Here is a 15,774-nt window from a genome sequence, read left to right as displayed (position 1 = left end):
TTGTCCCCGGCGCCGGCCCCGGGGCGGCGGGGCCGGCGCGCAGCCCCGAACCGCCACCCGCTGTTCCCCCAGTACAACTACCAGGCGGAGGTGGCGGAGAACCAGCCGGCGGGGATGGCGGTGGTGGCGGTGGCGGCCCAGGACCCCGACGGGGGCGAGGCGGGGCGGCTGGTGTACTCCATGGACGCGCTGATGAACAGCCGCTCGCGGGATCTCTTCAGCATCGACCCGCGGGCCGGGCTCATCTCCACCACCCAGCCCCTGGACCGGGAGAGCATGGACCTGCACTACTTCCGAGTGACGGCCACTGACCACGGGGCACCCCGGCTCTCTGCCACCACCATGGTGGCCATCACTGTTGCTGACCGCAACGACCACGACCCCGTCTTCGAGCAGGGCGAGTACCGGGAGACCATCCGGGAGAACGTGGAGGAGGGATACCCCATTCTGCAGCTACGGGCCACCGATGTTGACTCCCCGCCCAATGCCAACATCCGCTACCGCTTTGTCAATGAACGGGCTGCCTACGACGTCTTTGAGATCGATGCCCGCTCCGGCCTCATCACCACCAGCGGGCCGGTGGACAGGGAGAAGATGGAGAAGTATTCCCTGGTGGTGGAAGCCAATGACCAGGGCAGGGAGCCGGGACCCCGCTCTGCCACCGTCAAGGTCTACATCACAGTCCTTGATGAGAATGACAACATCCCTCAGTTCAGCGAGAAGCGTTACATTGTCCAAGTGAGGGAGGACATACGGCCCCACACCGAGATCCTGCGCGTCACCGCCACGGATCTGGACAAGGACAACAACGCGCTGGTGCACTACAACATCATCAGTGGGAACAGTCGGGGCCAGTTCTCCATCGACAGTGTAACTGGGGAAATACAGGTGGTGGCCCCACTGGATTTTGAGGTGGAGCGGGAGTACACCCTGAGGATCCGGGCTCAGGATGCGGGGCGTCCTCCTCTTTCTAACAACACTGGCATGGTGAGCATCCAGGTGGTGGACATCAATGACCATGCCCCCATTTTTGTCAGTACCCCTTTTCAAATCTCCGTCCTGGAGAATGCTCCCCTTGGCCACTCTGTCATCCACATCCAGGCCGTGGATGCAGACTATGGCGAGAACTCGCGCCTGGAGTACAAACTGACAGGGGTCTCGGCTGACACACCCTTTGTGGTGAACAGTGCCACTGGATGGATCACGGTCAGTGGACCCCTGGACCGGGAATCGGTCGAGCACTATTTTTTTGGGGTAGAGGCTCGTGACCATGGTTCTCCATCTTTATCTGCCTCAGCCAGCGTCACCATTACTGTCATGGATGTCAATGACAACCGCCCTGAGTTCACCCAGAAGGAATACTTCATACGCCTGAACGAGGATGCAGCTGTGGGGACCAGCGTCCTCAGCGTCACGGCAATCGACCGGGATATTAACAGTGCCATCACCTACCAGATCACAGGAGGCAACACACGGAACCGCTTCTCCATCAGCACGCAAGGTGGGCTGGGGCTCATCACTCTGTCTCTGCCGCTGGACTACAAGCAGGAGAGGCGCTACGTGCTCACTGTGACAGCCTCTGATCGCACCCTGCGTGACAACTGCCATGTTCACATCAACATCACCGATGCCAACACGCACCGGCCTGTGTTCCAGAGTGCCCACTACTCTGTGAGCATCAATGAGGACCGGCCTGTAGGCAGCACCGTGGTGGTGATCAGTGCCACGGACGATGACGTGGGGGAAAATGCCCGCATCACATACTACTTGGAAGACAACGTCCCTCAGTTTCGTATTGATCCAGACTCTGGGGCCATCACTCTCCAGGCAGAACTGGACTATGAGGACCAGGTCACGTATACATTGGCTATCACTGCCAAGGACAATGGGATCCCCCAGAAGGCGGACACCACATATGTTGAAATCATGGTGAATGATGTTAATGACAATGCCCCACAGTTCGTCAGCCCTCATTACCAGGGCATGATCTCTGAGGATGCACCTCCCTTCACCAGCGTGCTCCAGATCTCTGCCACCGACCGGGATGCCCACACCAATGGGCGAGTGCAGTACACCTTCCAGAATGGGGAGGATGGGGATGGAGACTTCACCATAGAGCCCACCTCGGGGATTATTCGCACTGTGCGCAGGCTGGACCGCGAGAACGTTCCTGTCTATGAACTGACTGCCTACGCTGTGGACAGGGGCATCCCTCCTCAGCGAACTCCTGTCCACATCCAGGTTACCATTCAGGATGTGAACGACAATGCCCCTGTCTTTCCTGCTGAAGAGTTTGAGGTCTTGGTAAAAGAGAACAGCATCGTAGGTTCTGTGGTGGCCCAAATCACGGCTGTCGACCCGGATGAGGGACCCAATGCCCAGATCATGTACCAAATTGTGGAAGGCAACATCCCTGAGATATTCCAGATGGACATCTTTTCTGGGGAGCTCACAGCCTTGATAGACTTGGATTATGAGACAAAACCTGAGTATGTGATTGTAGTGCAGGCCACCTCTGCCCCTCTTGTCAGCAGAGCCACAGTCCACATTAAACTCGTTGACCAGAATGACAACAGCCCTGTTCTGAAGAACTTCCAAATCCTGTTCAATAACTACGTGTCCAATAAGTCCAACACCTTCCCCTCGGGGGTCATAGGGAAGGTCCCAGCATATGACCCAGATGCATCTGACCGCCTCTTCTACACCTTTGAGCGGGGAAACGAGCTGCACTTGTTGATTGTAAATCAATCGAGCGGGGAGCTGAGGCTGAGCCGTAAGCTGGACAACAACCGTCCGCTTGTGGCCTCCATGCTGGTGACTGTCACAGGTAGGGAGTGTAAATCATTAAACCTTCAGTGCAGTACCTTTGGGGGGGCTCTGCGAGGTCCCTCTGGGACAGCCCATTGTGCTTCGGGGTTTGGGTTGGGGACTGGTAACAAGATCTGGATTGGGAGTCCCTTCTAGTCAGGGAATACTACTGGAGTGGTGTGAAGGGTGGCATGGGAGGCAGGCTGCCGAGCAGCGCTCCGTAAAGGCTGGAAATGGTCTGCAAGAACAAAGCATCGTTACTGAGCCGTGAGATCGCTTCTGGCTGCTAGTGAGGCACCTTTGGAGGTGCTGTGGCCAGCCGGGCTGTGTTGTGTGCCATAGGGTGCTGGCCTGGGAAGGAGACAGTTCCCAGGATGGCCAGCTGGTACACTGCTTTGCTCCCAAGCCCAGGTGGCTCTTCTCTCTGCCGGGACCGAGCGCTTCCCTGGCTCCGCGTGGGAGGGAGGGAGGGATTGAGCTCAGTGCAGAAGGAGCCCTTTTAAACACCCATCTGCCAGTAGCAAACAGCTCAGTCTAGATCCTGGCTGTGGCACCTGCCAACACCTGCGCTTTGTGGGGTGGCTTCTAAAGTCTGGTACCACCTTTCTGCAGCCAACTTAGTGTTGCAGGGGACAGCTGTGATAAACCTGAGCACAGTGCCTGGAACTCGAGCACGGTGTGTGTTGCTGGAGTATCCAAATGCAGATGTTAGCAGTAGCTAGGGGTGGCTTTGTGGAGTGTTGGGGTCCCCTCTAGCCCAGCTGAGGACAGGACAAAGATGGACCTAGGGGCTTGCCTGTGAGCAAGCAGGCTTTGGACCTGGAGCTCCCAGAGCCTGAGCTTTGCCTTCACCATCAGCCTTTCTTAGCTGGCGGATGCATGATCTGAAATGGAGGCATCTGTCCATCGCTGAACCGTGGAGCGGCTCTGGGGGAGGGAGAGCAAGAGCCTTCTCTGGAGGGGCCAAGGACTGAATTGCCAGGAGTGCCTGGGGAGCCGTACTCTGAACTGTGATGCTCCCCTGACCATCGGCTACCAGCTGCCTTCCCTTTTAGCTCTCTCGATCTGGCTTATTCTGTGAGAGCAGGATTTCTTTCAAAATATGGAGCGAGGGCTTTAAAAGGATACCTGTTCAAGGCAATCTGGCATGAGCAGCACCAGCCTGCCAGTGGGCTGGGGCTCCGTGGGGGCTAATTGTAGCCGCAGGGCTGGCCGAGAGCGGCTGGAGGAGCACACATGCCCATCGCTGGAGGTGGGGGGTGGTTTTGACCTTTCCAGCTTCTGCCCCAGTGTGTTTATGCAAGGCCTGCCTCCTCACACACTTAACCCTGCACAAAGGCAGGAGACAATCACGTTCTGAAGTCCTGTATCGAGCCGCCTCGCGGCAAGGGGGCCCTTGCAATTAGAATGTCGTCATCTTCCAGCGGGAAGGGAGAATGGGAGAGGTGTGCTCACGAAGGAGGGGAGAAGATGGAAGGGGATGAGCCGTTCTGGCAAGGGAAGTGAGACACTGGAAAACGGGCCTTTTGTTGGCTTTGATATTGGCTGTGGAGGTGGAAGTCTAGTTTGGTTTTTCGGTCTTTGTTGTTGGAAGCCCCCCGCCCAGCTGGCAGCTCTGCCGGCCCCATGCTGTCGCTGCGTGCAGAGGGAGGGTGGGTTTGCAGAGCTGGCAGCCAGGACATGCAGACCCGGCTGCATTGTCTGCCCCGGACACTGCGCCGTGCCAGAGCACCTTCCTGCTGCTGGAAGGCAGCAGTAGCACCTATGTGGGTGCCCCAAGGGTCAGCATCCTAGGAGGGAGTGGCTTCTCTGTCTTTATGGTCCATTTGAGGGAGGCTGAATCCCCCCTAAAACACAGAGCAAGCAGCCTTTTTGCCTGCTTGTGAGCTGTGTGTATTCTTAGCTCAGCCCCTTGTAGGAGGCAGGAGACTCGGGCCATCACAAACCCAGTGCCTTTCCAGCGGGGCTGATAGCCTGGAAACTGACCCCAGCTTCTCATAGGCGTGTGGACACCTCTGGCTGCTAAAATGTGCTCTTGGCTGCTGAGGATGCAGGACAGTGGGATGGAAGGGCTGTGTCCCTGGCCAGCAGCACTGTGAAATCAGGGCAGTGTAAGAGACTGACATCATGTTGACTTTAAACCATTTCAGACTGGTTTCTCTGGGCTTGGTGGCAAGGGGGGAGGCTCAGCTGCAGAATGGCATTCATCCTCTGTGCTGGGTTATGGGAGCCTGATATACTTTCAAGATCTCTTAACTGATAAAGTATTATCAAAATGTTGAGAGGTCTGCCAAAGCCCTTCAGCAGTGGTGAGGAATGTTCACTGTACCCATACCTGTCTCTTTTCCTGACTTCTCTGTCTGGACTTGTTTTATTGCTCCTCACCTGCAAGCATGAGAGCCACCCTGTCTGTCCCCACAGCGCCCTTGCTGTCTCTGGGGTGGCCATTGCAGTTTTAATAGTGGCTTTTGCTCTCTTGGACACTGTTGCTGCCACCCAGAAGAGGACATAGATCTTTTCTTTAGCTTTGTTGCTTTTGAAGCTGGTAATTGTCGGTCTTGGAATTGCAAACACAATGGTCCAATGCTGTCCAGCACAAGGGTTAGAGCCCCTTGTCCGTTTTCCTTGCTCCATTCCCTGTAGCCATGTTTCTAGGACTCCTCACTCTGCTGCATGAATATTCACCAGGCACCAGCTCTCCAGCCACAGGATTTAATCAGAAAGGCTGAGCATTCGTGATTAAAACACCTCCCATGGGGGGTCAGTGCCTCCAGCCAGCTTTGGGCTTTCTTCTGGTAGCTTTATTTTTTTTCTTTCCCCATTTGCAGCAGGTCATTCTCTTAACCATCTGCTTCCCTTTGCACGGAGCTGGGGGGGGGAGACAGCCTTGGGTGTGATGCTGAGGTGGGACAGTGTTACAGGGGAGCTTACTGAGGAGGGCTGTGGGGCTGGGCCTGGCTCCACATTGCTGTGGGGAACTGGGAAGTGGATGCTTGGCTTTCCTGCCCTGGGCTGGGCAATGCCAAAGGCATCAGGTAACCTCCAGCTCACTTTCTTCCCCAGGCACAGGGTCCTTGCTCTTGTGAGGCATTGTTGGCCTCCAGCCTGCCCCAGGACTCAGCATTGTGTCAGCCAAGGCCTAATAACAGCCATAAATCAGGCAGATGCCTGCCTGGCTGTTGCTGGGCACTGAGCAGCCCTTGGGGAGAGTGAGAGCTGTCCCCAGGGCCTCGTGGCTGCTTCTGGGTGAGCTATGAGCTCAGGAGAGGAGAGGGGAGGGAGCTGGGCTCATGCTGAGCTCATGCTTGCCTTGACCAGAGAGGCCAGCTGCGAGGAGGGGACAAAGGGAGAGGAGAGGGAGCTGGGAAACGACCCAGCTGTGTGCTGAGAAGGGAGTTGGTGGCAAAGTGATGGCATCCTGGGGTACTGTCTCACCAGTTGGTTCCCCAGGGAGGGATGCCAGGCTGATGGTGTCTTGGGGAGCATGTTATGCCAAGTGTGGCTTTGTGGCTTTCCTCTCACTCCTGCCTCTCAAGGTCTGGGTGGTCTCAGTACCCTGTGAGCCTCTTGCAGAGAGAATGTGCCTTGGGGAATGCAGGTGATGATGCCAGTTCCTTGCCCTGAGCCCAGGCAGGCACAGATCCCCTGGCATGTCCAGCCAGGTGCTGGATGGGGCTGTTTTGTTGCTGCTGCTTGTGCTGCCCTCTGTGCCAGAGCAGGCAGGGTGTCACACAGAAGGGTGCTTTCTCATCTTGCTTCCATGTGGGGTGGGAGTAGTTTGACTTCAGAGAGAAGCAACCCCCCTTTCCTGCGGGAGATTAGCTCCTGGGTGACTGCACTGGCGTGCTGCTCCCCCAGCCTGGAGCCAGCCTTATCTCCAGAGCACCAGTCCCGGCGCGCAGGCTGCTGCTTGCGCGGGAATTTGCAGGGTCACCAGAAAGCTTTCACCTTCTGAAGAGTAGAAGAGAGAGGTGGAAGAAAGGGAGATGTTTCAATTTGTAAATCCTCCTGCACTGCAAACTTCAAACAAGGCTGAGGGAAATCAAAAGGCTTTGCAGCGCAGCAGCCATGGGAAGAGAAGAACAGTAAAGGCAGTTTTGTAAGTAAGGCTTGGAGCTGGGGCATGGATGAGGGATGAGTGGCTGGCATTTGCACACCTGGTCCTCATCAGGGCTGGGGCTGACAGGGTGCCAGGAAACCTGCTGCTCCTCACGCCTCGTTGCACCGGGTTGGAGGAGGTGAAGCACATAGGGGAGGTTACAGCAAGGCTTGGGATCCAGGATTAGTCATGGGAGCCACTGCTGAGATGTGCTGATGTAAATGTTGTCTTGGTATGATGATGGAGAGCCAGTTTTCCGAGGAAGCGTGGAGGTTTGAGGCTCTCAGGTGAATGTGGGATGGGAGATGGGAACAACAGGTGACAGCTGTGTGCCGCTAATGCCCATGGGGCACCAGCGTTGGGGTGCTGGCAGTGGGCTGGAAGATGGAATGCCTCATTTCAAGAGCAGTGAGGTTCCTGATGAGCCCCGTCGAGCATTTCTGGGGCCACCAAGGTTGGCACAGTCTTGCTTTGTCATGCTGAAGTCTGGGTCTGCCTGCTGGAGCCTGTGCTGGAAGCCCAGAAGGAGGGGACTGAGAGGAGGCATCCTCCTGGGGGTCAGCAGACAGGCTTTTCCCAGCTGGTTGCCCCAGCCAAAGCTGCTAGCAGAGGTGTCTGGGGTATCCTGGGATATCAGAATCCATTGGGTCTCTGGGAGTTGGGTAGGTGGGGTGGGGCAGGGGCCCATGATCACAGATCTGCTGGAAGCTGCACCATTGCCCATTTGGGCTGTGCTGTGCTGCCTGTGCCCCTGCAGCCTGAGCTGCTGGCTGGGAGTGCACCTGATGTGCGGTGGGTGTGCTGCTGCTGCTGGCAAAGGTCCTGGGAGAGAGCAGGCAGGCATGCTCCGAGTGTCCCTGCATGCTCCTCTGCTCCTGCCTGGGAAATTGCTCATGTGGTGTGGGATCCCAAAGGGAAGGAGTTTGTTTCCAAGGAAAATAGAGATTAAAGAGAATTAAACAAACCAGAGATGGGCTGAGAGGAGATGCGGAGCAGATGGTGAGAAGGGGGGAAGCAGGGAGACCAGCACAAAAGCCTGGGAAAGCCTGGAGGAGAGAGGAAGGAAATGGCAGGAAGAGAGCGCAGGGAAAGGCAGCATGGGGGAGGCAGCCAGGGCGCAGCAGGGAAGCAACACACCCCAGGCCCTGGCATCAGCTCCTGTGTTCACCAAACCTCCTGCTGGGACTTCCTTCTGTTCCTGAGCACCTTTGTTCCTGAGAGCTCAGTTTGCTGCCAAAATTCAGGACAAGGAGAAAACCTGAGAGTTCTCTCAGTGCAGAGCTTGATGGGAGGGAGAAGGTGCAGCCACACTGGCCACTCCCCCTCCATCCCAGGTGGCCCCCTGCTAGCCTCTGGGGCTGTGGCTCCAAGCTTCCTTAGCCAAGGACTCAGACCTGTTGGGGGCCACACTGGGGTGCAGGGCTCTGCCCTGGGGTGGGAGGGAGGAGACCCTCCAAGCAGCAGGCAGAGACCTGCAGTGTGTTCCTGTTCCCCCAACAGACGGGATCCACAGCGTGACAGCTCAGTGCGTCTTGCGGGTGATCATCATCACAGAGGACATGCTGGCCAACAGCATTACGGTGCGGCTGGAGAACATGTGGCAGGAGCGGTTCCTCTCCCCACTGCTGTCCACCTTCCTGGAAGGAGTGGCCACCGTGCTTGCGACGCCCAAGGAGGATATCTTCATCTTCAACATCCAGAACGACACGGACGTGGGTGGTACGGTGCTCAACGTCAGTTTCTCGGCCCTGGCGCCGCGGGGCGGGCGCTACTTCAGCTCAGAGGAGCTGCAGGAGCAGCTGTACATGAAGCGCATGGTGCTGACGGGCGCCTCCATGCTGGAGGTGCTGCCCTTCGACGACAACGTGTGCCTGCGGGAGCCCTGCCAGAACTACATGAAGTGCATCTCCGTCCTCAAGTTCGACAGCTCCGCCCCCTTCATCGCCTCCCACTCCACCCTCTTTCGGCCCATCCACCCCATCGCTGGCCTGCGGTGCCGCTGTCCCCAGGGCTTCACCGGGGACTACTGCGAAACGGAGATCAACCTGTGCTACTCCAACCCCTGCCTGAACGGGGGGATCTGCACCCGCAAGGAGGGGGGATACACCTGCGTTTGCCGCCAGCACTTCAGCGGTGAGTGCTGGGCTGGGGCCCTGGGGGACAGGTGGGTGGGTCCCTTGGCCTTGCTGTCACCATGGCAGGTGCTCTTCCCAGCTGGGCAGTGGGTGTCAGAGCATCTCTGTGTCCACAGAGGTCCGGCTCTGCTCCCAGCTCTCCGTGTTTCCATGGTGCTGCATGTGCAAGGCTGGGGTTGCCATAGAAATCTATCTTGTAGGGAGTTGGCATGGAGGACTCTTGGGGACCCTGGTCATCATTTCCCTCCCCTTTACACAGAGCAGAAGGACTACGGCTGTGCTAGGCTGGGGCACAGGAGGTTTCTTGGCTGTGCCCCATGCTAGGGAGGGTGATGGGCTCTGGGACCATTGGAGTCTGTCTGCTGGTTTCAGCCCGTGCCAGTCTTCAGCTGGTCTGGCAGAGGTGTGGAGCCACACTGGCCCCGTGTGCAGTGGCTAAGCTGCAACCCACCCAGAACAGAAGGGGAGGCTGGGCCTAGGTGCCCCACCAGGCAGGATCTGATCCAGGCAGATCTGGTCCTAGCTGGGGGGGCTGGGGGGGAATTCACAGTCCAGCCAGTGTCTTGTTGCCACAAGTTTCCAACAGGCTGTGCAGAACTGGCAACTGGGGGGTGAGGGGAGTTGGCCTGTGGCTACTGAGGAGGGATCCCCTGCCTTGCTCGGTGCTGGGAGGGAGCATGGCAGCAGATGGCTGCCTGGAGCTCTCCTGTTGGTGGCTCCTGGTGAGATAAGCAGAGTCAGTGGTAATTAACCCCCAGCATCTGAAGCGTGAACAGCCATTAGCAGAAGGGTTAATGAGCTCATTTGCCTGTCACTTCATGCTGTCTCCTCATCCTCCTTGTGTATCACAGAGCAAGTAATGGGAGCAGGGCCCGGGGTGTAGGACTGCAGCTGAGTGGTTCTCTGGGTGCTGTGGGGATAGCACAGGAAAAGGGGCTGACAGAGGCCCTGCACTGCACTGTTGAGCGGCGTGGCGCATCCCTGTTACCCATGCCAGCAAGGTGCAAGGGTATTTGTTGTCCTCATGTGGCTGTTTCCCACTTGGCTTTTGCTCCTGCATGCAATGTTTGGAGACTCATGGTACTACTTCTGTAGCTATTGATGGGAGCTCAGTGGCACTAGGCTGTCCCCACATACCAGAGACAGGACTGAGATGCCTGTCCCAGGTCCATGTGGTGGCACGGCACCAAGAAGCACTCTCAGCATTACCAGGACTTCCCTGGCTTGCTTCTCCATCCTTAGGCGTGTGCAGCCCCACTGTGGCCAGTGCCCTCCTGTCCCATTCCCATGCCGTACTGGATCCAGCCAGAGCTGGCATCAGAGCTCCTGGCCCCTTCAGCCAGAGCTGGCATAACATCCAGCCCAGTGGCTCGTGCAGGGCTGGCAGTGGTTGCTAGCTCACTGGCTACTGTGGGGAGCACCTGGGTGACACTTGGGTTGTCATATCCTTTGCTGGCCCCCAGCTGCTCCACAGACGCCTTCCCCTCAGCTGCATTGTCCTGAATCCAGGCTGAGGTCTGCATTCCCAAGCCAAGGAGCACATGGGTGGCTGCTGTGTATGCGTCCCAAGCCTGTGGCCTTGCTCCCGCAGGCGAGAACTGTGAAGTGGACAGCCGCGCGGGGCGGTGCGTGCCCGGCGTGTGCCGCAACGGCGGCACCTGCACCAACGGCGCCGACGGCGGCTTCCGCTGCCAGTGCCCGGTGGGCGGCTTTGAGACGCCCTTCTGCGAGGTGTCCACGCGCTCCTTCCCACCGCGATCCTTCATCATGTTCCGGGGCCTGCGCCAGCGCTTCCACCTCACCCTTGCCCTCTCGTGAGTTCTCTCTTTCCTCTGCTGCACGCCAGCATCCTTGGTTCACCTGGCCCTGCTCTGGTGGCTGTCGTGCACAGCACGCTGGGCCAGTCCAGGAACTGCCTGATGCTCTCCAGACCCCTGTGTTACTGGCTTTGCTTCCCCATGGGGCTGCCCTGGCACCTTTAGCCAAAGGGCTCTGAATCTGCACTGGCATCAGCTCATCCCTTCCTGCAGTGCCTCTGCCCTTTGCTGCTGCCAGCTCACTGCCTCCATGCCAGGCCCCCATGCTCAGATCTTAGCATTGCCATGCTGGGATACTGATGCATGCGGTGGGAGAGAGGGGATCTCCACGTGCTCCTTGCACACACCCTGCCCTCCTTCTTCCTCCCTTGCCCCAGGTTCAGCACTGTGGAGCCCAGCGGCCTCCTGCTCTACAATGGGCGCTTGAACGAGAGGCACGACTTCCTGGCAGTGGAGATCATCCAGGGGCAGGTCCAGTTGAAATACTCCACAGGTATGCTTAGCCCTGCCTGTCGGGGGATTTGTGTCATGGGAGCTGTGAAAAGGCCTGTGCTGAGTGGGGAGAACAGAGTGCTGCCCTGGATGGAGCCTGTGCTAAGGGAAGCAGGGTTGAGAAGTGTTGGTGAGCATCAATGGATAGCACAGGGGATGAGCTGTGTGTCTCAGGACTCTCCCCAGGCTTAGGAGTGTGGTTTGTGAGCAGGACAAACCCTGTTGGTGTCTCTTCTGCTGTTCTGTCCTGTTGTGTCACTATGAGCTTCACAAGGCCATCAGCAGCACAGTGGCCTCGGTGCCCAGGAAGGGTGGGAATGTCTGAGGGCTCTCTGGCTTCCCTCAGCCTGCCATCATTCCTTCTCCTCAGGAGAGTCCAGCACGGTGGTGAGCCCCTACCTGCCGGGGGGTGTGAGTGATGGGCAGTGGCACACGCTGCAGCTCCACTACTACAACAAGGTACGTGTGCCCCAGCTGTCCCCAACACTCATGGCTCTCTCTCCCCACAAGTGAGCAGCTCTGACTCTCCTGTTTTCTGGCTGTGTCCCATAGCTGGGGCTCTGGAGAGAAGGTAGAGGAGGTTTTCAGCCCTCAGGGATGGATGCAGTGGAGCAGACAGCTGGGTACAGGGACAGATTGACACTCAGGCCCTCACTTGGAGGCTGCAGGAATGCGCTCCATGCGGTGTCCTTGCCCATGTCCCTCTCTGGAGCTGTTTGCTGGGCTCGGCTGGAGGTTTCCCTCCTGCATTGCTCATGCTTCCAGGAGCACAGCTGAGCCTGAGTCATGCTCAGGCCTTTCCTTGCTGTTGTGTGAACCCTTGGGTGCTTGGGTCTGGGGCATGTGTTGCTGCTGACACCCTGCATTTGCTTTCAGCCGAAGGTCAGCACCCTGGGGGTGGTGCAGGGCCCCTCCAAGGACAAGGTGGCCATCTTGACAATAGATGAATGTGATGCCTCAGTGGCCCTGCAGTTTGGCAATGAGATTGGGAACTACTCCTGTGCTGCAGAAGGTGTGCAGACCAGCTCAAAAAAGTGAGTTCCTTGGAACTGCTGTGGTGGGGAGAGGTCCCCTGAGGAGCCAGGCCTTCACATCTGGGACCTTGGCTGTGTGTGCCTGTCCCTGAGGATGTCTGCTTCCCAGCCCCGTGCACTGGGGAGCTGGCTGGGCCAGTGTGAGGTTGCTGTACCTCTTAAAGCCCTGGGCTTCTGATCCTGTAGGTCCCTGGACCTCACAGGTCCCTTGCTCCTTGGAGGGGTCCCCAACCTGCCGGAAAACTTCCCCATCACTCACCGGGACTTCGTGGGATGCATGAGAGACCTATTCATCGACAGCAAACGCATCGACCTGGCCTCCTACATTGCCAACAACGGAACTGCTGCAGGTACCAGCACCTCTGCTCCTGCCAACCCCTGCCCTGGGATTTGCTTCTCCTTCTCATACAGCGGTGCTGCTGGGCTGTAACAGCATCATGGCACCACAGCTGGAGCTGAGCAGCTTCTCACTGGAGAACAAGGCCTTCAGGTCCTCCTAAATGATCCAGTGCCCACCTCAGCTAATGTTCTGGGAATGTCCCCTGATCCCAAGTGCAGAGCCTGTTGAGCTGGCTGACCTGGGAGATGCTGGATCATCAGTCCAGCTCTGCGGTATCTTTGTTCTGGCATAAGGAGGAGCAACAGCCTTAACCCTTATCCTTGAGCAGGCAGGGCCTGTGTGGAGAGACTGAGCAGCTGGGCTTGCCCCTCTGACAGCCAGGGAAAAGACCAGCAGGCAGCCATGCCTTTCCATGTGGGCTGGGGGGAGGTGGTGAGCTGGTTGAGGCTGATGCAGGTGACTTTGATACCTCCAGGTTGTCATGCCAAGCACACGTTCTGCGACTCCAGCCCCTGCAAGAATGGAGGCACCTGCTCTGTCAGCTGGGGGACCTACTCCTGCCTCTGTCCTGTTGGCTTTGGGGGCAAAGACTGCCGCCATGGTGAGTGAGTGGGCACTGCTGGGCACGGGAAGGGTGGATATGTGCAAGGCTGTGCTGGGGTTGCTGTGGAAGCAGAGTAATGGATCCATGTGAGATGAACTAACGCTGCTGTCCCTGCATCTAGTGCTCCCTGTGAAGTGCCCATCCCTTCTCCTCACCTCCACTTTCCTTTCCAGCCATGCACCATGCCCACTATTTTCAGGGCAACAGTGTCCTGACCTGGGACTTCAAGATGGATGTGAAGATCTCAGTGCCGTGGTACCTGGGGCTGGCGTTTCGGACACGCCAGCAGGATGGGGTGCTGCTGCAGGCCCACGCAGGCCAGTACACCACTCTGCTCTGCCAGGTATGGCCACAGCTTCAGCCACAGCACCATGGCCCAGCCTCTGCTGCTGTCTGCCCCAGGAGAGCATGGGGACCTTGTTCTCCCTGCTGGCTCCATCCCAAGCAGAGGGTAGTTGCCGGGAGAGGCATCTAGCAGGGATGGGTTCCCCTCCCCATGCTCCGATGGGGGGTAGGCTGGAGGCAGCCAGAGTTGATGAGGTCTTTGCTCACTGCTGGCATTGCTGTTCCCTTTCTGCAGCTGGCTGGGGGCCTGCTCTCCTTCATGGTGAGCAGGGGGTCCGGGCGCAGCACCAGCCTCCTCCTGGACCAGCTGCAGCTCAGTGATGGGAAATGGCACGACCTCCAGCTGGAGCTGCAGGATGTCCACAGCGGGCGAGACTCACGCTATGTCATCACCCTCACCCTGGACTTTGGGCTCTACCAGGTAGATAGATGCCGCTTAAGACCCTGGCACCAGGACAAGAACTGTGGGAGACGCTTGGCAAACACAGGCGGGGCTGTGCCTCTGCACCCCCTGAGAGGTCTGGGACAGGGCTGGTGCCCATTGCCTCATGTTACTCCCTTTCCTTCCGCAGGACACGGTGGTGGTGGGAAATGAACTGCATGGCCTGAAGGTGAAACACCTGCATGTGGGGGGAGTCCTGGGCTCTGGCGAGGTGCAGAATGGGCTGAGGGGCTGCATACAGGTGAGTCCATTGCTCTGAGCCTTCCCTTTTCAGCGGGTCTGTTACATGGAGAGTTGGAAATGCAAGTCTGGCAGCTGCTGCCAGCATCCATCCTGCTGGTGTCACTCTCCCTCTGGGCATTCAAGGCTCTGAGGTGCCGTGGGGTAGCATTAAATAGGGAGGATGGGAAGTGGCTGCTGCTGGGGGTTTGTGGAAGGCAGGAGAACTGGAGCCTCATGATGTGTCTGTCCTAGCTTCACTGTGAGTTTGTCACCTGCACTGCAGGGTGTGCGACTGGGTGACAGCGTCACCGGGACCGTGCTGCCCAAGCCCAGCCATGCCCTGCGGGTGGAGGCTGGCTGCAGTGTGCCAAGCCCCTGTGACTCCAACCCCTGCCCAGCCAACAGCATCTGCAAGGATGAGTGGCAGAGCTACTCCTGTGTCTGCCAGCCAGGTAGGACGTGCAGCACCCTGCCACTGCTCTGCTCTTCATGCCTGCTTATCTTCTCCTCTCCCCCTGTGACCCCCTCCTGGCCTGTGACTGCTCTCCTGTCCATGCCTTGGGCAAGTCACATCCCTGTCAGATACTCATCAATTTTTCTGGAGGGCAGAATCCCTCCTGAGCCCCCTGAATTCACTCCTCAGTACTCCAGCACGTCTCAGGGAGAAGCTATTTGCTTTACATGGTGCTCTGTGTCCACACCTCAGGGTACTATGGAGGGGACTGTGTGGATGTGTGTCACCTCAACCCCTGCAAGAACAAGTCGGTGTGTCGCCGCAAGCCAGGCTCGCCCTTGGGCTACGTGTGCGAGTGCAGTGGGAACTTCTTTGGGCAGTACTGCGAGCACAGGTAAGATACAGGGTAGAACCATGGCCTCTGTGCCTGGCTCCATGCTGGCCTCTCATCCTGGATACGTAACCAGGGACCTCTCGGTGCCACCTGCCTCCTTGGAGCTGCTGGGCAGCTGAACTGGTGGCAGAACAAGGCCTGTGGAATTTGGTTGTTGTAACATCAAAGGTATTTCTCTCCCTAGGATGGACCAGCAGTGTCCGAAGGGCTGGTGGGGAAACCCCACCTGTGGGCCCTGTAACTGTGATGTGAACAAGGGCTTTGACCCCGACTGCAATAAAACCAATGGGCAGTGCCACTGCAAGGTGAGGGGCAGCTGTGCCAAGGGGGACATGGACCATGGCTTGCCTGAAACCCTGCTTATTTTTGATGCTGTTGCTTGTCCCCTCCAAAGGCCTGGCAGTTGCCCAGGCCCTGCTTTGTGTGCCCGATTCTGGGCTGGATCCCTGCTCCTCCATGCAGCCTTCCTGCCCCAGCATGGTGGTGATGGGGGCAGTGGGGTGTTTGCAAATTAGGAGAGCCTTGACCTTCTCTGGCTCCAGGGGTTCCCCAGCCAGCCCCAGCTGCTGTCCCAGTGGGCTCTCTGAC

The 15,774-nt window shown here is 58.0% G+C and overlaps 1 protein-coding gene across 2 annotated transcripts in view; it reads left to right on the top strand.

The window, feature by feature from the left end:
- The first annotated feature begins 6 nt into the window (after positions 1-6).
- CELSR3 (cadherin EGF LAG seven-pass G-type receptor 3) overlaps positions 7-15,774 on the top strand; it is a 31,087-nt gene continuing 15,319 nt past the window's right edge. Inside the window, exons 1-14 of one of the 2 annotated variants that reach the window (XM_042017314.1) lie at positions 7-2,827; positions 8,408-9,040; positions 10,634-10,856; positions 11,237-11,352; positions 11,722-11,810; positions 12,228-12,385; positions 12,572-12,735; positions 13,201-13,326; positions 13,503-13,672; positions 13,910-14,095; positions 14,247-14,357; positions 14,622-14,790; positions 15,045-15,186; positions 15,371-15,491. In XM_042017314.1, coding sequence (XP_041873248.1) covers positions 115-2,827; positions 8,408-9,040; positions 10,634-10,856; positions 11,237-11,352; positions 11,722-11,810; positions 12,228-12,385; positions 12,572-12,735; positions 13,201-13,326; positions 13,503-13,672; positions 13,910-14,095; positions 14,247-14,357; positions 14,622-14,790; positions 15,045-15,186; positions 15,371-15,491 — 5,121 coding nt within the window. In that variant the 5' untranslated portion in view covers positions 7-114. The remainder of the gene's footprint in view (positions 2,828-8,407; positions 9,041-10,633; positions 10,857-11,236; positions 11,353-11,721; positions 11,811-12,227; positions 12,386-12,571; positions 12,736-13,200; positions 13,327-13,502; positions 13,673-13,909; positions 14,096-14,246; positions 14,358-14,621; positions 14,791-15,044; positions 15,187-15,370; positions 15,492-15,774) is intronic. The other variant, XM_042017305.1, reaches the window with a different exon arrangement.

Source organism: Corvus kubaryi, unplaced genomic scaffold, assembly GCF_017639235.1.
Source record: "Corvus kubaryi isolate FWS band 111438036 unplaced genomic scaffold, C.kubaryi_AGA036_p1.0 136, whole genome shotgun sequence".
Lineage (NCBI taxonomy): Eukaryota > Metazoa > Chordata > Aves > Passeriformes > Corvidae > Corvus > Corvus kubaryi.
The sequence above is the reverse complement of the archived record's forward strand: the minus strand, read 5'-3'. Positions and strand labels throughout refer to the sequence as shown.